The 22,024-nt window shown below is 42.5% G+C and overlaps 1 protein-coding gene across 3 annotated transcripts in view; it reads right to left on the reverse strand.

The window, feature by feature from the left end:
* Positions 1–1,849: 1,849 nt before the first annotated feature.
* tmtc4 (transmembrane O-mannosyltransferase targeting cadherins 4) overlaps positions 1,850–22,024 on the reverse strand; it is a 51,035-nt gene continuing 30,860 nt past the window's right edge. For all 3 annotated transcript variants that reach the window (XM_036958505.1, XM_036958506.1, XM_036958507.1), the window contains exons 9-18: positions 21,785–21,987; positions 20,934–21,108; positions 20,574–20,705; positions 20,277–20,356; positions 19,930–20,037; positions 19,635–19,776; positions 17,044–17,158; positions 4,269–4,381; positions 3,011–3,080; positions 1,850–2,593 (exon numbers count right to left, since the gene is read on the reverse strand). In XM_036958505.1, the coding sequence (XP_036814400.1) occupies positions 2,442–2,593; positions 3,011–3,080; positions 4,269–4,381; positions 17,044–17,158; positions 19,635–19,776; positions 19,930–20,037; positions 20,277–20,356; positions 20,574–20,705; positions 20,934–21,108; positions 21,785–21,987 (1,290 nt within the window). In that variant the 3' untranslated portion in view covers positions 1,850–2,441. The remainder of the gene's footprint in view (positions 2,594–3,010; positions 3,081–4,268; positions 4,382–17,043; positions 17,159–19,634; positions 19,777–19,929; positions 20,038–20,276; positions 20,357–20,573; positions 20,706–20,933; positions 21,109–21,784; positions 21,988–22,024) is intronic.

A 22,024-nucleotide genomic window follows, 5' to 3' on the forward strand; every position in this document is an offset into this window, starting at 1 on the left:
TTAAATTGAGTTAGCTAAATGATGCTTAGTCAGCAAAGTCATGTTTTATGGCATAAAGTTTCAGTCGGCAGCTCCACTGATTGGTTAGCGCTTAGCTAGCGGATGTTAGCTATCATTTTTGCACAATTAATGTGATTGCTAGCTAGCTAAGGATTTTCCTAAACACATTTTTAGGTGAATATGTTGCTCTTTTTTTAATAAATTCATGTCAATATGCCAGTGTCACTGTTCAGTAGCATGTTAAGGTAGCAACAATATGAGCTGACTTGACATCAAAGCAACTTAACTTTTGCAGATCGTTACCATTCCTGAACCCGTGCTGTTGTAAGAGGCTGTTTTGGGAGGATGCATCAACATCCTAGAAATATGTTTGTGGTGCACTCACTCATAACACGTTTTTCTGATATGAGTGTATCATCTTAAAGCTTGATACGATTGCATGTATTATTCTAGTAGCTAGTGCATCTTGATCATGTCTTGTTTCTTCTCTCTTTCTAGAAGCAATCAGTTACAAGGCAAAGAGACAGGCCTTCAATCAAAACTGAGGACATAGAAATGTGTCCACTAGGTCAAGGCTTCTTGCATGCATGGCTTTGAGATGTAAGTTAACGATAATTCACTTTGGAAAAATAATATGAATTGCCATATTAGGCATAACTCAATTTTATGTTGCTTTTCTTTCACCCAAGCCTTATACACCTGAGTTGGGAAGAAGAGACAACTAGTAAATGACTGTCTCCTTGTACTTGGCCTGCAGACTCACCAGACATGTCACCCATTGAACATGTTTGGCAATCTCTGGATCAACGTGTATGACAACGTGTTCCAGTTTCCACCAATATTCAGCAACTTAGCACAGCCATTGAAGAGGAGTGGGACAACATTCCACAGGACACAATCAACAGCCTGATCAACTCTATGCGAAGGAGATGTGTCACGCTGCATTAGGCAAGTGTTGACCAACAGATGCATATCTGTATTTCCAGTCATGTGAAATCCATAGATAAGGGCCTAATGAATTGTTTTCAATTGACTGAATTTCTTAAATTAACTGTAACTCTGTAAAATATTTGACATTGTTGAATGTTGGTTTTATTTTTGTTCAGTGTATAGAATGCCAGTTTCAGTGAGAAGCATAGCAACATCAAGGCAACTTTGTAATAGCTGACCCTGTTTTCCACTGGTTGAAAGCTATTGCTTGGTTTTCACTTGGCTCATGTAAATTCTGTAGTTTCCCCTTTAAACATCTTAAGGTCAAAATCCCCATAGTGTTCCCATCTCTCTCATGTAAATGTTGTATCTACATCAATAGATTCAATTAGAAATTTATTTGGGAAATATCCCATCTTTTCATCACTAGCATGCAGATCATTTCAAGTTCTATTGGATACATTTTAATCTGTTAAGACATTGAGTTGTTTAGTATATTTGGTACATTTATACTGAACAAAAATAAACACAACGTGCTTCAATTTAAATGATTTTACTGAGTTACATTTCATATAATGAAATCAGTCAATTGAAATAAATTCATTAGGCCCTAATCCATGGATTTCACATGACTGGGAATACAGACAGGGTGTGAACTATATTACATTCAGAGATACTTCAGTTTCATCACGCTCCCTCAACTTGAGACATCTGTGGCATTGTGTTGTGTGACAAAACTACACACGTTAGCATGTCCTTTTATTATCCTCAGCACAATGTGCACCTGTGTAATGATCATGCTGTTTAATCAATGTCTTGATGTGACACACCCGCCGGGTGGATGGATTATCTTGGCAAAGGAGAAATGCCCACGAACAAGGATGTTAACAAATATGTGCACAACATGAGAGAAATAAGCTTTTTGTGCGTATCAAACATTTCTGGGATATTTTATTTCAGCTCACATGGGACCAACACTTTACATGTTGTGTTAATTTTTGTTCAGTATAGTTTAGTTTTCTTTGTGAGAAGCAAGTTTATTTAAAATGACGTGATTTGGTTTATATTGATACATTTAAATGTTAACACACAGTAACCAAAAATCAGATTTTATTTGCATATTCATACAGTTTGAAACAAATTTGCAAACAGTAGAATGTTAGCCACAAGTTTCCCCATAATTGTTTTCCAGAAGTTCACAATTCGCCTTAAATTTGCCACAAAACGAATTTGCATGTGAAAAAGTTTTTTTTTTCCCAGTAAGGGAAGACGCATCATTCACCCAAGTTCATTTAAAATCGGGCCAGTGCTGTCAGACATCGCGTGTGACTAAAGTACGAACAGACAGAGACCAATCTAGTCCCCTTCCCATAATGGGGGACAAGCAACAGAACATGTTACACAAAACAGTCTATTTCTTAAATAGAATGGAAACGGTACAAAGCTGGAATGAATGAATGGTTATTTGCGTATGTGTGTGTGTTGCAGCATGCAGTCAGTGGTTGAGTCCCTCAGGGTGGTGTGGTCCTGTAAAGCTGGTCCAGTTTGCGTCGCAGCATGTTGTAGTTGTCCCGGGTGCCTGGGGCTTCTGGATCCAGCTTCAGAGACAGCTCGTAGTGCTTCTTCGCCAGCTCCAGCTTCCCCCAGCGATGGTACAGCACCGCTGAGATGGAGGGGAGAGAGACACAGACATATTATTGTGAGGCCAAAGACACGTGTGGAACACTCAGAATAAACATGCCTCTGATTTTGAGAATAAGGAATCACAATTCATGTCAGCCTCTTCGTGACATTTCTACCTGCAACGTTCTACCGTGTACCTACTGAAGGTGGCCCATGCATTTACTTCATATGATGTTTGACTAATAATGTTTCTGACTGTTACTCTTGCTTGAGACCAAACTCATCACATTATCCCAAAACTATTAATTAAACACACCACATTGAGGTATTATGGATTTATTTATGTGGCAAGTGTCTTAATACAAAAGACAAATATACTGTATATGAAAAACATTCATATGGGTCTATAAGAACTATGGTTCGACATCAAACGTATCTCGGAACCCACTGGTCTTACCCAGATTGCCATGGCAACTGGCAGCATTTGGGTTGATCCTCAGAGCCTGGAGGAAGAAGCCTTCGGACTCCTGATTGGGCACAAAACACAGGACATGTTTCAGTGTGTGTGGGTGTCTGGCTGCATTAGGAGTGCAGTCACACACACACCTGTACCCCTGCACATTGACTCAGTACCAGTACCCCCTGTATATAAGCCTCATTTTAGTTATTTTATAGTGTTATTATTATAATTTTTTACTTTAGTTGATTTAGATAATATTTTCTTAACTATATTTTGTTAAAACTGCATTCTTGGTAAAGGGCTTGTAAGTAATCATTTCACGGTAAGGGTTACACCTGTTGTATTTGGTGCATGTGACAAATAACATTTGATTTGAGTCCCAAAAAATGGTTTCAATCCTAATGACTTCATGCGGTTAAGTCTGTTTCTGTGGTAACATGGACTCTTAACCACGTGATGAAAATGTGTTGCTCCTTGCAGAAACGAGCAAGGTGTTGTAGCAAACAAGTGTTAGGTTGCAGCACACACACACAGAAATAGAATGAATAGAACAGGCTTACAACCTCTAACCCTGGAAATGTGACTGGTAAACTCATGGGTACACTCGCAATGGCTGCCTGGTATTGTGATACAATAATTTCCATGGTAATGTAGAATGTTCATTCAAATGATGTTAACTGATGGGGCTCATGCAATGGAATGTATTTTTTGTAATGTCAGTTGAGTTCAATCAACAAATCACAGCACAAATAGACAGGTACACTTCCTGGTTTCAGTTGCTTTACTCCTAGCTTGAAGATAAAAGTTAGGACTCCATGTGAAAGCTTTAAGAAAATAAACATTCACATGACCAGCGCCGTTTCTAACTTGCATAGCTGGTCCCATTGCTGCAAAAAGTTATGGGGTATTAGAATCCTCGTTTTAACCTTTGTTATCTTCAACCTAGCTTTTCTCCTTTGCTGCTATACTTGCAATTGCCACCAGTCCAGCCATTATGCCATCATTGACTTGAATGAGGACGTCCATTTCATTCATTCTATTTCTATGGCAGCACATGCAGTCAGGAGCGGAGGAGAGGTGAAAATGTGCCTTAATCACATGATTAGATTATTTTTTACTAAATTGCTATTCCAACGGTTGAAACGTGACAGCGGTCATTTGGCTGACCAATTACTGTCATCCAAAATTTCATGACCGTCACAGCCCTAGTTGAGGTAAATTATTGTAAGTAATTTCTCTCTCTGGGCTTACTGACCTTATACTTCTGTAGTTTGCCCAGGACGTTGGCCAATGAGAACATGATGGTGTGGTCGTTAGGGAGGAGCTTTAGGGCCTCTCGGCCAATTGCCTCCGCCTGGGCTAGGTTGCCTAGACGACAGGAGAGAGAAGGGAAAGACATGAGAAGGACAGACGGATAGTCAGACACAGACAAGCGAGATTGAACTTGCTAGTTCAAAGCCTGTGGACATGCAAGGTGGAAATCCAAGTCATGAGGAGAACAAAGTTTAAAACCGTCAGACTACAAGTCAGCTTTAAAAGTCTTAATTGGAAGTCGATGCATTCACAGAATACAAATGTCAACTGCTTGTACGAACGTACAGAGCTTTAAAACAAGTGCTTATACCTTTATACAACAGATAAAATGATGAAACCCAATATAAACTGAGCGCCCAGTGTGCGTGTACATGTGTGTGTTGTCTGTGGTGTGTAGAGCAGAGTTTTTCCTCTCCACACATGGAAGAGCGCTTTAGCTTCCTAATTAGGAGCTGAACACAAGGACCACTGGCTTATTGATCTCTGTCAGACCTGTCTGACCAGGGAGGGGAGGTGGGAAGGAGAGAGATAGAGGAAGGGAAGGTGGGAGGGAGAGAGGCCCCGAGTCATGCTCTGCGTGCACATGTGTGTGCACATAAACTCAGCAAAAAAAGAAACATCCCTTTTTCAGGACCCTGTATTTCAACGAGAATTTGTAAAAATCCAAATAACTTCACAGATTTTCATTGTAAAGGGTTTAACATGTAGTGTCGTTTTGTAAGATACAATCCTTCTTTATATCCCAAAATGTCAGTTTTGTTTGCTTCACCGATTTGAGTCATCCACTCGTTCATCTTGCAGAGAAAGAATCCGATATTCTACCCCTAAACTTTGTTTCAAAAAGTCAAAATACGTTTCTATTTACTCCTCAGATACCCTAAAATGTAATGAAACTATAATATTTATTTTGGAAAGAAGTATGTTCAATAGGAAACTGATTTTAGCAGGTGCGTAATGTCTTCATGACACACGCAAACACGAATTTCCAAGACTGTGCTACCCTCTACTAAAACTGTTATTTCTTATTGTTTTTGAAGTTACAAGCCTGAAACCTTGAACGTAGACTGCTGACAACATGTGGAGGCCATAGGAATTGCAATATGACCTTTTGCATTTCTAAGAGGATGGTCTTTCTCAACAAAAAAACATCTGTTTGTTTTTCTTTGGATTTTCTATGTCTATTGTGTTATATTCTCCTGCATTATTTAGTGTTTTCTTTCCAATGGTACCAATTATATGCATATCCTGGCTTCATGGCCTGAGTTACAGGCAGTTTACTTTAGGCACGTCATTCAGGCAGGAAGTGGAGAAAAAAAGTGGCCTAGCCCTAAGAAGTTAAAGCTAGGACCCTCTGGATGTCAAATCAGAGGAACATTTTCAAAAAGTAAGTGAATATTTAATCGTTATATGTGAATGTATGAAACCTGTGCCGGTGGAAAAATATTTTGATGTGGGGCGCCGTCCTCAAACAATCGCATGGCATGTTTTCGCTGTAGTAGCTACTGTAAATTGGACAGTGCAGTTAGATTAACGCAAATATAAGACATTTACAGTTGAAGTCGTAAGTTTACATGCACTTAGGTTGGAATCATTATATCTCGTTTTTCAACCACTCCACAAATTTCTTGTTAACAAACTATAGTTTTGGCAAGTCGGTGAGGACATCTACTTTGTGCATGACACAAGTCATTTTTCTTTCTAACAATTGTTTACAGACAGATTATTTAACTTATAATTCACTGTATCACAATTCCAGTGGGTCAGAAGTTTACATACACGAAGTTGACTGAGCCTTCAAACAGCTGGGAAAATGACAGAAAATGATGTCAAGGCTTTAGAAGCTTCTGATAAGCTAATTGACATAATTTGAGTCAATTGGAGGTGTACCTGTGGATGTATTTCAAGGCATACCTTCAAACTCAGTGCCTCTTTGCTTGACATCACGGGAAAATCAAAATAAATCAGCCAAAACCTAAAAAAAAACCTGTAGACCTCCACAAGTCTGCTTCATCCTCGGGAGCAATTTCCAAACACCTGAAGGTACCACGCTCATCTGTACAAACAATAGTATGCAAGTATAAACACCATGGGACCACACAGCAGTCATACCGCTCAGGAAGGAGAGGCGTTCTGTCTCACAGAGATGAACGTACTTTGGTGTGAAAATTGCAAATCAATCCCAGAACAACAGCAAAGGCCCTTGTGAAGATGCTGGAGGAAACAGTTACAAAGTATCTATATCCACAGAAAAACGAGGGCTATATCAACATAACCTGAAAGGCCGCTCAGCAAGGAAGAAGACACTGCTCAAAAACCGCCATAAAAAAGCCAGACTACAGTTTACAACTACACATGGGGACAAAGATCGTACTTTTTGGAGAAATGTGCTCTGGTCTGATGAAACAAAAATAGAACTGTTTGGCCATAATGACCCTCGTTCTGTTTGGAGGAAAAAAGGGGAGGCTTGCAAGCCGAAGAACGCCATCCTAACTGTGAAGCACGGGGGTGGCAGCATCATGTTGTGGGGGTGCTTTGCTGCAGGAGGGACTGGTGCACTTCACAAAATAGATACAGTGACTTGCGAAAGTATTCGGCCCCCTTGAACTTTGCGACCTTTTGCCACATTTCAGGCTTCAAACATAAAGATATAAAACTGTATTTTTTTGTGAAGAATCAACAACAAGTGGGACACAATCATGAAGTGGAACGACATTTATTGGATATTTCAAACTTTTTTAACAAATCAAAAACTGAAAAATTGGGCGTGCAAATTATTCAGCCCCTTTACTTTCAGTGCAGCAAACTCTCTCCAGAAGTTCAGTGAGGATCTCAGAATGATCCAATGTTGACCTAAATGACTAATGATGATAAATACAATCCAGCTGTGTGTAATCAAGTCTCCATATAAATGCACCTGCACTGTGATAGTCTCAGAGGTCCGTTAAAAGCGCAGAGAGCATCATGAAGAACAAGGAACACACCAGGCAGGTCCGAGATACTGCTGTGAAGAAGTTTAAAGCCGGATTTGGATACAAAAAGATTTCCCAAGGAGCACTGTGCAAGCGATAATATTGAAATGGAAGGAGTATCAGACCACTGCAAATCTACCAAGACCTGGCCGTCCCTCTAAACTTTCAGCTCATACAAGGAGAAGACTGATCAGAGATGCAGCCAAGAGGCCCATGATCACTCTGGATGAACTGCAGAGATCTACAGCTGAGGTGGGAGACTCTGTCCATAGGACAACAATCAGTCGTATATTGCACAAATCTGGCCTTTATGGAAGAGTGGCAAGAAGAAAGCCATTTCTTAAAGATATCCATAAAAAGTGTTGTTTAAAGTTTGCCACAAGCCACCTGGGAGACACACCAAACATGTGGAAGAAGGTGCTATGGTCAGATGAAACCAACTGTAGCATCATGAGGCTGGAAAATTACTTGGATAAATTGAAGCAACATCTCAAGACATCAGTCAGAAAGTTAAAGCTTGGTCGCAAGTGGGTCTTCCAAGTGAACAATGACTCCAAGCATACTTCCAAAGTTGTGGCAAAATTGCCTAAGGACAACAAAGTCAAGGTATTGGAGTGGCCATCACAAAGCCCTGACCTCAATCCTATAGAACATTTGTGGGCAGAACTGAAAAAGTATGTGCGAGCTAGGAGGCCTACAAACGTGACTCAGTTACACCAGCTCTGTCAGGAGGAATGGGCCAAAATTCACCCAACTTATTGTGGGAAGCTTGAGGAAGACTACCAGAAACGTTTGACCCAAGTTAAACAATTTAAAGGTAATGGTACCAAATACTAATTGAGCATGTAAACTTCTGACCCACTGGGAATGTGATGATAGATATAAAAGCTGAAATAAATCACTCACTACTATTAAAATGTATTTGAATTGCGCTCCCTCCAGTTTCACCGGAAGTTATCCAGCCAGGAAACACCTATCCTTAAGAAGTTTTGAGACACTAACAGCTTACAGACGGTAGGCAATTAAGGTCACAGTTATGAAAACTTAGGACACTAAAGAGGCCTTTCTACTGACTCTGAAAACCACCAAATGAAAGATGCCCAGGGTCCCTGCTCATCTGCGTGAACGTGCCTTAGCCATGCTGCAAGGAGGCATAAGGACTGCAGATATGGCTAGGGCAATAAATTACAATGTCCGTACTGTGAGACGCCTAAGACAGCGGGACGGACAGCTGATCATCCTCACAGTGGCAGACCACATGTAACAACACCAGCACAGGATCGGTACATCCAAACGTCACACTTGCGGGACAGGTACAGGATGGCAACAACTGCCCGAGTTACACCAGGAATGCACAATCCCTCCATCAGTGCTCAGACTGTCCGCAATAGGCTGAGAGAGGCTGGCCCTCAGGCTTGTAGGCCCGTTGTAAGGCAGGTCCAGCAACATCACCAGCAACAACGTTGCCTATTGGCACAAACCCACCGTCGCTGGACCAGACAGGACTGGCAAAAAGTGCTATTCGCTGACGAGTCGCAGTTTTGTCTCACCAGTGGTGATGGTCCGATTCGCATTTATCGTTGAAGAAATTAGCGTTACACCGAGGCCTGTACTCTGGAGTGGGATCGATTTGGAGGTTGAGGGTCCATCATGGTCTGGAGTGGTGTGTCACAGCATTATCGGACTGAGCTAGTTGTCGTTGCAGGCAATCTCAATGCTGTGCGTTACAGGGAAGACATCCTCCTCCCTTGTGTGATACCATTCCCGCAGGCTCATCCTGACATGACCCTCCAGAATGACAATGCCACCAGCCATACTGCTTGTTCTGTGCGTGATTTCCTGCAAGACAGGAATGTCAGTGTTTTGCCATGGCCAACGAAGAACCCGGATCTCAATCTGATTGAGCACATCTGGGACCTGTTGGCTCAGAGGGCGAGGGCTAGGGCCATTCCCCCCAGAAATGTCCGGGAACTTGCAGGTGCCTTGGTGGAAGAGTGGGGTAACATCTCATAGCAAGTACGGGAAAATCTGGTGCAGTCCATGAGGAGGAGATGCACTGCAGTACTTAATGCAGCTGGTGGCCACACCAGATACTGACTTACTTTTGATTTTGACCCCCCATTGCTCAGGGACACATTATTCAATTTATGTTCGTCACGTCTGTGGAACTTGTTCAGTTTATGTCTCAGTTGTTGAATCTTGTTATGTTCATACAAATATTTACACATGTTAAGTTTGCTGAAAATAAACAGGGTTGACAGTGAGAGGATGTTTATTTTATTGCTGAGTGTATGTGTGCTAGCTCAGCTTTGTCTCTGTGCAATAAAGGCGAATAAAGGAAGCACACCTCAGTTACTTTATGTTTTTTGGTGACATGTAGTCTTGGCAGATTTGGGGAAGAAATTATGGGGAGAGGGGATGGAGGAGGGGGATTCTGAATTCGGAGGGGGCACTTCTCTGTGTCTGCCTTGCGTTTGATCATGGGCATGCTGGCTGGCGATTGGATGGTTCTAGGGCCCTCCTGGGAGACCCCGCCCCCCTCGGGAGAGTCTTCTGACAAAAGCGGCGCCAACGTCTGGAAATCAGTGCATTCTCCACACGGCAGGGAAGAGTGCCTTTGGAAAACTCCACACACAAAGCTTTAATACATAAATTTCAAGCATTGCCGGTTCCTGCTCTTCCAGTCTAATCACGTTGGGCGCTTAGATCAAATTTCCCCCCATTTTTTTATTTTTTATCTTTGTCTCTGTCTTCACTGCTGTTAACGTACAGAAACAATCTTTGAACAACTGTGCGTACGGATGAATGAGTAAAAATGAGGCATTTGACTAACTCTGCGGCGCATGTAATCAATGGAAATTCATCCATTACTCAACTATTAAAGATTGATTTTGAATATCCAAAATAGTTTGGGCACAAAACAAAGCAAGTGATGGGTATTGTCACTCATAGTATCTCCCATTAGACAGCAACTGTGGTGAGTGTGTCAAAGTGTGTGTTAGTGGTGTGTGTGTGTGTGTGTGTGTGTGTGTGTGTGGTACGCACATGGCTCTAAAGAACGACCATTTTGGTTGCTTATGCTCCTAGATACATGCTCCCAGATAATAATTGTTGTAATGATAGTCTTCATTGTGCAGTTGTTTCCAAGTGCCCTAGAGAAGAATGTGAATGCAGATTCGTGCAATCCAAAGCCTACATGTAAAGAATGTTAAAGAATTCATCAGTGACTTGTACTTCAATCCAAAGCCCACATGTAAATAATGTTAGAAAATTCATCAGTGACTTGTACTTCAATCCAAAGCCCACATGTAAATAATGTTAGAAAATTCATCAGTGACTTGTACTTCAATCCAAAGCCCACATGTAAATAATGTTAGAAAATTAATCAGTGACTTGTACTTCAATCCAAAGCCCACATGTAAATAATGTTAGAAAATTCATCAGTGACTTGTACTTCAATCCAAAGCCCATATGTAAATAATGTTAGAAAATTCATCAGTGACTTGTACTTCAATCCAAAGCCCACATGTAAAGAATGTTAAAGAATTCATCAGTGACTTGTACTTCAATCCAAAGCCCACATGTAAAGAATGTTAAAGAATTCATCAGTGACTTGTACTTCAATCCAAAGCCCACATGTAAAGAATGTTAAAAAATTCATCAGTGACTTGTACTTCAATCCAAAGCCCACATGTAAATAATGTTAGAAAATTCATCAGTGACTTGTACTTCAATCCAAAGCCCACATGTAAAGAATGTTAAAGAATTCATCAGTGACTTGTACTTCAATCCAAAGCCCACATGTAAATAATGTTAGAAAATTCATCAGTGACTTGTACTTCAATCCAAAGCCCACATGTAAATAATGTTAAAGAATTCATCAGTGACTTGTACTTCTTGCAACTTTCCTGAGACGTATTCAATTCCAAATGAAATGTTAACTGTAAAGTAAACTTACCTGGCACAATAATATGATTTTATGATGATCTGTATGGATCGAGTGTCTTGTTTTATAAACAGAATTGAAATTAAAAAAGGGCAAATAATACCCTGCAAAACATGTGTTTTATTTTCTTCCCCAGAACTCACATGTGGTCTCCTGATGTGGTTTAAGCATTCTTGTGGACTTAGAGAAACAACAAAAATGGATGTTCTACTAAAAAAGGTATGATTTTGAGAGTGAAAACCTGAAGAAAAGAAAACTAGGGAAATCGGAAACACGGAGGGGAAAAAAAACTAGACGATTTTTTGGGGTGATTTTTGGTGTTATTATGGCGAATAAATGTAAGAATTATGAGTGGATGATAGATTTTTTTCATCTACCTGCAAAAGTGCTTGGTGGACTAAAATGTTTGTTTTTAGGCTCTCGTCATAAACCATGTCGCGGGTCGTCCAAAAACCACGCATTTGTTTACACCTTGTTCAGTCACGTTACCTCATTAGCTAACAACCTGGTTACTTTACCAGTATATATCTAAACATTTGGGGGCACAGAAAGAAAGAGAGAGCTTGGGATGAGAGAGGGTGCTTTAGCGGAAGTCAATTGGAGGGTTACTTAGTAGCAATGCAAATATCATGGTACAGCTAATATGGATACTCAATCACCATGGTACATTTACAAACATATTATGAGAAATAGATTTGAAACTTGGCTCAAAGAGAAGGAATATAATATCTACTCTCAACAGGAAACTCATTCAACAATTTTAGTTAAAGTTGTGTGGAAAAATATACACTACCGTTCAAAAGTTTGGGGTCACTTAGAAATGTCCTTGTTTCTGAAAGAAAATCATGTTTTTTGTCCATCAAAATAACATCAAATTGATCAGAAGTACAGAGTAGACATTGTTAATGTTGTAAATGACTATTGTAGCTGGAAACGGCAGATTTTTTATGGAATATCTACATAGGCGTACAGAGGCCCATTATCAATAACCATCACTCCTGTGTTCCAACGGCACGTTGTGTTAGCTAATCCAAGTTTATCATTTTAAAAGGCTAATTGATTATTAGAAAACCCTTTTGCAATTATGTTAGCACAGCTGAAAACGGTCATACTGATTAAAGAAGCAATAAAACTGTCCTTCTTTAGACTAGTTGAGTATCTGGAGCGTCAGCATTTGTAGGTTCAATTACAGGCTCAAAATGGCCAGAAACAAAGACCTTTCTTCTGAAACTCGTCAGTCTATTCTTGTCCTGAGAAATGATGGCTATTCCATGTGAGAAATTGCCAAGAAACTGAAGATCTCGTACAACGCTGTGTACTCAAAGAATAGTGCAAACTGTCTCTAACCAGAATAGAAAGAGGATTGGGAGGCCCTGATGCACAACTGAGCAGGAGGACTATTACATTAGAGTGTCTAGAGTTTGAGAAACAGAAGCCTCACAAGTCCTCAACTGGCAGCTTCATTAAATAGTATCCTCAAAACACCAGTCTCAACGTCAACAGTGAAGAGGCAACTCCGGGATGCTGGCCTTCTAGGCTGAGTTGCAAAGAAAAAGCCATATCTCAGACTGGCCAATAAAAATAAAATATTAAGATGGGCAAAAGAACACAGATACTGGACAGAGGAACTCTGCCTAGAAGGCCAGCATCCCGGAGTCGCCTTGTCACTGTTGACGTTGAGACTGGTATTTTGTAGATTTAAAAAAAAAAATCTGCCATTTCCAGCTACAATAGTCATTTACAACATTAACAACACTGTATTTCAGATCAATTTGATGTTATTTTAATTGACAAAAAAAAAAGTGTTTTTCTTTCAAAAACAAGAACATTTCTAAGTGACCCCATACTTTTGAGCGGTAGTGTATTTCTCCCATGGGCAAAGAAACTCGAAAGGGGTGATGTTATTAATTAACAGTCATTCTGATCCCAACGTGCAATATGTTTATGTTTAAATATGTTATTGGACCATAAACAGATATGGGTCATTAACCTTTACGGACCAAATAATGATGATCCACACTTCTTATTATCACCCTGCATGGAAAACAAAAATCTCTGAAACTGGAAACACTTATCTCCCTCACTAGCTTTAAGCACCAGCTGCCAGAGCAGCTCACAGATTACTGCACCTGTACATAGCCCATCTATAATTTAGCCCAAACAACTACCTCTTCCCCTACTGTATTTATTTATTTTGCTCCTTTGCACCCCATTATTTCTATTTCTACTTTGAACATTCTTCCACTGCAAATCTACCATTCCAGTGTTTTACTTGCTATATTGTACGTACTTCGCCACCATGGCAGGTAACGAGTGGAGGACAGAGAAGCCTCTTAAAGAAGAAGTTACAGGTCTGTGAGAGCCAGAAATCTTGCTTGTTTGTAGGTGACCAAATACTTATTTTCCACCATAATTTGCAAATAAATTCATTCAAAATCCTACAATGTGATTTTCTGGATTTTTTTTTCTCATTTTGACTGTCATAGTTGAAGTGTACCTAAGATGAATTACAGGCCTCTCTCATATTTTTAAGTGGGAGAACTTGCACAATTGGTGGCTGACTAAATACTTTTTGCCCCACTGTATGTGAACTTCTGACCCACTGGGAATGTGATGAAAGAAATTAAAGCTGAAATAAATCATTCCCTCTACTATTATTCTGACATTTCACATTCTTAAAATAAAGTGGTGATCCTAACTGACCTAGGAACATCATTTTTAATCATTTTAAATGTCAGGAATTGTGAAAAACGGAGTTAAAATGTATTTGGCTAAGGTGCATTTAAGAGCAGTTGGAAGCCACGGAAGGAGTGTTGTAATGGCTCGTCTGCAGATTTGTTAACAAAGTGTCCAAAGAAGGGCCAGAAGTATATGCCAGAATGGTGTTGTCTGCATAGAGGTGGATCAGAGAATCACCAGCAGCAAGAGCGACATCATTGATGTACATAGAGAAAAGAGTCGGCTGGAAAATTGAACCCTGTGGTACCCCAATAGAGACTGCCAGAGGTCCAGACAATAGGCCCTCCGATTTGACACACTGAAATCTGAGAAGTAGTTGGGGAAACAGGCGATGCATTCATTTGAAAAACCAAGAATGTTGAGTCTGCCGATAAGAATGCGGTGATTGACAGAGTCGAAAGCCTTCGATGAAGACGGCTGCACAGTATTGTCTTTTATCGATGGCGGATATGATATCGTTTAGGACCTTGAGCGTGGCTGTGGTGCACCCATGACCCGCTCAGAAACCAGATTGCATAGTGGAGAAGGTACGGTGGAATTCTAAATGGTCGGTGATCTGTTTAACTTGTCTCACCAAGACTTTAGAAAAGCAGGGCAGGATACATATAGGTCTGTAACAGTTTCAGTCTAGAGTGTCTCCACCTTTGAAGTGGGGGATGATAGTGCCTGGAGAATAGGAGTGGAACTGGGGGCTACAGGGCCGGGTTAACGTCTACATCACCAGAGGAACAGAGGGGGAGTAGGATAAGGGTACGGCTAAAGGTTATAAGAACTGGTCGTCTAGTGTGTTGGGGACAGAGAATAAAAGGAGCAGATTTCTGGGCATGGTAGAATAGATTCAGGGCATAATGTACAGATAATGGTATGGTAGGATGTGAGTAGAGTGGAGGTAAACTTAGACATTGAGTGACGAGAGGTCTCGCCTATGGAGGCACCAGTTAAGCAAGGTCAGGTCTCCGTATGTGTGTGGGGTGGGACAAAAAGAGCTAAGGCATTTTGAGCGGGACTGAGGACTCCACAGTCGTGGCCAAAAGTTTTGAGAATGACACAAATATTAATTCCCACAAAGTTTGCTGCTTCAGTGTCTTTAGATATTTTTGTCAGATGTTACTATGGAATATTGAAGTATAATTACAAGCATTTCATAAGTGTCAAAGGCTTTTATTGACAATTACATGATGTTGATGCAAAGAGTGAATATTTGCAGTGTTGACCCTTCTTTTTCAAGACCTCTGCAATCCGCCCTGGCAGGCTGTCAATTAACTTCTGGGCCACATCCTGACTGATGGCAGCCCATTCTTGCATAATCAATGCTTGGAGTTTGTCAGAATTTGTGGGTTTTTGTTTGTCCACCCGCCTCTTGAGAATTGACCACAAGTTCTCAATGGGATTAATGTCTGGGGAGTTTCCTGGCCATGGACCCAAAATATCGATGTTTTGTTCCCCGAGCCACTTAGTTATCACTTTTGCCTTATGGCAAGGTGCTCCATCATGCTGGAAAAGGCATTGTTCATCCCCAAACTGTTCCTGGATGGTTGGGAGAAGTTGCTCTCGGAGGATGTGGTGGTACCATTCTTTATTCATGGCTGTGTTCTTAGGCAAAATTGTGAGTTAGCCCACTCCCTTGGCTGAGAAGCAACCCCACACACGAATGGTCTCAGGATGCTTTACTGTTGGCATGACACAGGACTGATGGTAGCGCTCACCTCGTCTTCTCCGGACAAGCTTTTTTCCGGATGCCCCAAACAAATCGGAAAGGGGATTCATCAGAGAAAATGACTTTACCCCAGTCCTTAGCAGTCCAATCCCTGTACCTCTTGCAGAATATCAGTCTGTCCCTGATGTTTTTCCTGGAGAGAAGAGGCTTCTTTGCAGCCCTTCTTGACACCAGGCCATCCTCCAAAAGTCTTCACCTCACTGTGTGTGCAGATGCACTCACACCTGTCCTGCTGCCATTCCTGAGCAAGCTCTGTACTGGTGGTGCCCCGATCCCACAGCTGAATCAACTATAGGAGATGGTCCTGGCGCTTGCTGGACTTTCTTGGGTGCCCTGAAGCCTTCTTCACAACAATTGAACCGCTCTCCTTGAAGTTCTTGATGATCCGATAAATGGTTGATTTAGGTGCAATCTTACTGGCAAAAATATCCTTGCCTGGGAAGCCCTTTTTGTGCAAAGCAATGATGACGGCGCGTGTTTCCTTGCAGGTAACTATGGTTGACAGAGGAAGAACAATGATTCCAAGCACCACGCTCCTTTTGAAGCTTCCAGTCTGTTATTCGAACTCAATCAGCATGACAGAGTGATCTCCAGCCTTGTCTTCACTCACACCTGTGTTAACGAGAGAATCACTGACATGTCAGCTGGTCCTTTTGTGGCAGGGCTGAAATGCAGTGGAAATGTTTTTTTGTCATTTGCATGGCAAAGAGGGACTTTGCAATTAATTGCAATTAATCTGATCACTCTTCATAACATTCTGGAGTATATGCAAATTGCCATCAAACAAACTGAGGCGGCAAACATTGTGAAAATGTATATTTGTGTCATTCTCAAAACTTTTGGCCACGACTGTACAGTGAAATAAAACAATAAGAACTAGCCAAGACAGCAGTAGACAAGATATATTGACATTAGAGAGAGGTAAAAAGCAAACACAAATGTAGATCAGGAGAGCTAAGACAACAATGGGTAAATGGCAATGAATGGGCAGAGTTTGTCAGTTAGGCACATACAGGACCTGCGTTCGAGGCTGGGGCCGACAGGTACTCCCTTCACAGAACAGCGCAAACTGTCTCTAACCAGAATAGAAAGAGGAGTGTGAGTCCCCGGTGCACAACTGAGCAAGAGGACAATGACATTAAAGTGTCTAATTTGAGAAACAGATTTTATGTTGTGCTTATGTTGTGTTCACTTTAGGTGAAGCAGTGCTACCAATTTAAATGATTTTATTTAGAGCCTTGGGTGCGCATGCATGTGGTAGTGTGTGTGTGTGTCTGTGAAACTGTGTGTTAGAAGTGTGTATGTGGTGTACGTGCATGTGGCAGTGTGTGTGTGTGTGGGTTACCAGTGTTGTCCAGTAGTATGACCATGTTGTTCCATGCCAGGCTGTGGTCAGGCTTTAGCACTGTAGCATTCCTCCACGCATTCAGAGCATCTAGGTGTCTGTTCAGGTCTGCATACTAGACAAATAAAAAGCATGAGCTTGCACACACCCAGAGGAAATGATTTAGGTGCTGACTAACGGTGAATAAACAGTAAGCTTTAAAAACAAAGAGATGCACACTCCACATGTATAAGCTCCTTTTACTGGCTAAAAACACACCAACGTTTCGGCATCGCTGTGCCTTCTTCAGGGTGATGTTATGAATGCTTGAACCAGGTTATGTAGATTTCATACATTACCATTCTAGCAAACCACATCACCTTCATTCATCATCAAAGCCACAATCTGCAGTCTGTGTTTGAGGCTTACAGCAGCCTTGCCACTAGGTTTGGAACAGAACAAGCTACAGAACCTTATCGGGAAAAGTTACCACTCTTAAATCTATTGAATTCACTTTTTCTACATAGACTGATCAACATGATACATTTAAACATATAGTTTATTTAACCTTACAGTTTGGGGTACAACAGTACTAAGCTCATAAGGCAATTAATAACATATTCTTCAATAATTAATTTGTGTAAATTGTATTGACTGTTAGACAGTAGGAAAGCTTACTGATGGTGGCTTTAAGTCCAACCTCAGGTGGTGGCTTTAAGTCCAACCTCAGGTGGTGGCTTTAAGTCCAACCTCAGGTGGTGGCTTTAAGTCCAACCTCGGTTGGTGGCATTAAGTCCAACCTCGGTTGGTGGCTTTAAGTCCAACCTCAGGTGGTGGCTTTAAGTCCAACCTGAGGTGGTGGCTTTAAGTCCAACCTCGGTTGGTGGCATTAAGTCCAACCTCGGTTTGTGGCTTTAAGTCCAACCTCGGTTGGTGGCTTTAAGTCCAACCTCAGTTTGTGGCTTTAAGTCCAACCTCGGTTGGTGGCTTTAAGTCCAACCTCGGTTGGTGGCATTAAGTCCAACCTCGGTTGGTGGCTTTAAGTCCAACCTCGGTTGGTGGCTTTAATTCCAACCTCGGTTGGTGGCTTTAAGTCCAACCTCGGTTGGTGGCTTTAAGTCCAACCTCGGTTGGTGGCTTTAAGTCCAGCCTCGGTTGGTGGCTTTAAGTCCAACCTCGGTTGGTGGCTTTAAGTCCAGCCTCGGTTGGTGGCTTTAAGTCCAGCCTCGGTTGGTGGCTTTATGTCCAACCTCGGTTGGTGGCTTTAAGTCCAACCTCGGTTGGTGGCTTTAAGTCCAACCTCGGTTGGTGGCTTTAAGTCCAACCTCGGTTGGTGGCTTTAAGTCCAACCTCGGTTGGTGGCTTTAAGTCCAACCTCGGTTGGTGGCTTTAAGTCCAACCTCAGGTGGTGGCTTTAAGTCCAACCTCGGTTGGTGGCTTTAAGTCCAACCTCGGTTGGTGGCATTAAGTCCAACCTCGGTTGGTGGCTTTAAGTCCAACCTCGGTTGGTGGCTTTAAGTCCAACCTCGGTTGGTGGCTTTAAGTCCAACCTCGGTTGGTGGCTTTAAGTCCAACCTCGGTTGGTGGCTTTAAGTCCAACCTCGGTTTGTGGCTTTAAGTCCAACCTCGGTTGGTGGCTTTAAGTCCAACCTCGGTTTGTGGCTTTAAGTCCAACCTCGGTTGGTGGCATTAAGTCCAACCTCGGTTGGTGGCATTAAGTCCAACCTCGGTTGGTGGCATTAAGTCCAACCTCGGTTGGTGGCTTTAAGTCCAACCTCGGTTGGTGGCTTTAAGTCCAACCTCGGTTGGTGGCTTTAAGTCCAACCTCGGTTGGTGGCTTTAAGTCCAACATCGGATGGAGGCTTTAAGTCCAACCTCGGTTGGTGGCTTTAAGTCCAACCTCGGTTGGTGGCATTAAGTCCAACCTCGGTTGGTGGCTTTAAGTCCAACCTCGGTTGGTGGCATTAAGTCCAACCTCGGTTGGTGGCATTAAGTCCAACCTCGGTTGGTGGCATTAAGTCCAACCTCGGTTGGTGGCTTTAAGTCCAACCTCGGTTGGTGGCTTTAAGTCCAACCTCGGTTGGTGGCTTTAAGTCCAACCTCGGTTGGTGGCTTTAAGTCCAACCTCGGTTGGTGGCTTTAAGTCCAACATCGGATGGAGGCTTTAAGTCCAACCTCGGTTGGTGGCTTTAAGTCCAACATCGGATGGAGGCTTTAAGTCCAACCTCGGTTGGTGGCTTTAAGTCCAACCTCGGTTGGTGGCTTTAAGTCCAACCTCGGTTGGTGGCTTTAAGTCCAACCTCGGTTGGTGGCTTTAAGTCCAACCTCGGTTGGTGGCTTTAAGTCCAACCTCGGTTGGTGGCTTTAAGTCCAACCTCGGTTGGTGGCATTAAGTCCAACCTCGGTTGGTGGCTTTAAGTCCAACCTCGGTTGGTGGCTTTAAGTCCAACCTCGGTTGGTGGCTTTAAGTCCAACCTCGGTTGGTGGCATTAAGTCCAACCTCGGTTGGTGGCTTTAAGTCCAACCTCGGTTGGTGGCTTTAAGTCCAACCTCGGTTGGTGGCTTTAAGTCCAACCTCGGTTGGTGGCTTTAAGTCCAACCTTTGCACTCACCAGGCGTCCCAGGTTGTAGTAACAGTCAGGGTATTTCTTCCGGAATTGGATGGCGTTCCAGTAGCTCTGCTCTGCTTCCTTAAACTTCTTCAGACTGTTTTTCACTATTCCCAGATTCATCCACGCTGCTGCAAAGTCCGGCCTTTCTCAGAAGAACACCACAGTTGCGTTTAATGTCCGGAATGTTTTGTTTTTTGTGAAGTCAAAGGCTAATAAAGTTATATCTGTGATTATTTTCTGTGTGCATGTACATGCATGCATATGTTAGGGCATGACAGTGTGTGTGTCCACCTACTGTACGAGTACAGCTTTTGCCAGAAGCTCCTCTGCCTCCACCAATTCGTTCCTCTCTTTCAGGATGTTGCCTAGGTTGTTCATAGCGTGGACATACGTAGGGTGCAGCCTGACACAAAACACAGCTGAGAGGTTCAATGGTTTCAGCCGTAGGTTTGATAAAGTGTTATCGTGACATGTGCTTTCCAATGCGACTCTGTTCAAATATCCACAGTAGCATAACACCTAGTGTGAAACAATGTTTTGGGTGTAAGTGATATACAAGTATGAACATTGGAATGTAACCTACATGTACCATAGAACTATAGAAAAACTCATATTGAGAGTGTGAACCTGTAGTATTCGTACCTGACTGCCTCTCTGTAGTACTTGATGGCAGCACTGGTGTTCCCTCTGTCTGCTAGGTTCTTACCCACATTATAATGCACCTGGAGAGGGAAAGACAAAAAACAAACAAAATAAAACTAATAAAATTCAAATAAAACTTATTTAGAATAGTTTGGGAATCATTTTCTTGACAGCTTGAGGACCCAATATGGTCTAACAAAGAGGCAGACAGACAGACACACCAATCGATGCACCAGTAATCCTGACAGACAGACAAGCCAGCAAGAAAGATAGACACATCAGACAGACAGACACCACCTTGGCATTGAGTGGACAGACTGACAGGGCGCTGGTGAAGAGGCTCTGCTCGGACCGCCACTGGTGACTGCGCAGGGCACAGCGAGCCACATACACACATAGCAGGGCCAGCAGGGAGGCACGGAGCAGCCCCTACAACACACAAGATTGAGGACCATCCGTTACGACAGGACAATGAAGTGAAGGCAATGAAGTGAACCCTGTTTGATTCAGCTCCGTCCTAACAGTCTTAAATCCTCCATCTCTTTTCAATGTCCAACAAAAGACTAGATCAGGTGACAAAAACATTTGGGAGAACCTCAAATATATGTGATGTGTAGCTTTTAGCTGGGCGAGGGTGTGTGTGTGTATATTCTCTACCTTGCATCTGCTCCAGCGGCCGCAGCAGTGTCCCAGGGCGTAGGCCAGTAGCAGACAGTAGCCAGCGGAGGAGAGGTAGAGGACCCTCTCTGCAATGACGAAGCCAACCCTGAAGAATATGTTGCAGGCGGGCAGGAAGGGGACTACCAGCAGCACCAGACCCAGGGTCAACGTCCTGACAAGATTCACGGGGTCAAAGTAACACTTTGTAATATTTGGATGAACAGGGAGTACAGGGGGCCCCCATGTTGAGGATCAGAGGGGCGGACGTGTTGTTTCCTACCTTCACCACTTTTGGTCGGCCCACCTGAACTCACACCTATTATTTGAATGAGGGTCTGCAGTGAACAGGACGTGAGGAGGAAGAGGTGGGTGAGTGTTTCACTGCTTTCACCAGTCTATAGAAAAGGTCATGGTCATACCGACATCCTTTAAAAAAAACCTTGGTGGAAGTGGAAACATAACACTGGGCAAATGAAGTATAGTAGGAAAAAAACAGAAAGGCCTGCACACTATATATGCTTCCAATTACCACCTTTATTGGCAACATTTCAAAGGATTTTCATCAGAGCATATTCAGTGTGCTGGCCTTTGTTCTTTTCACTGCTTGGACCCCTAAAAAACACGGTTACATAATACTTACAACACATAGACATACTGGGTAATATACAGTTGTAAGTCAGCTGAAATTGTTCTGAATGTTTCTATAAAGTGATCAGAGGTGATGCTTGAATCACATTCCATCCACTGTTCATAACTGAGTAACTAACATTGTATCCAAACATGTTTTATCTTGACAACAGTGTGTGTGTGCGTGTGTGCACACACGTGTCGGCTGAGCTCTCTCCTACCTCCTCCTCTGGCTGTCCTGTGAGCATAAGGCTTGGCTTATCAAGCCTATCAGGAAGCACCAGAGCAGCAGCAGCCAGGCCGTCCTCCAATCAAACGCTGACTTAATGAGGGGCACACAGCCCATGGACCAATCAAAACACAGCCACCAGGGACACAGCAGCACCCAGGCATTCAGTGAGTAGTAGTAATTATAGTTGACTATCTGCCAATCACACAGAACAGGACAGGGGATGAGAATG

This window comes from Oncorhynchus mykiss, chromosome 22, assembly GCF_013265735.2.
Source record: "Oncorhynchus mykiss isolate Arlee chromosome 22, USDA_OmykA_1.1, whole genome shotgun sequence".
In the NCBI taxonomy this organism is placed as follows: Eukaryota; Metazoa; Chordata; class Actinopteri; order Salmoniformes; family Salmonidae; genus Oncorhynchus; species Oncorhynchus mykiss.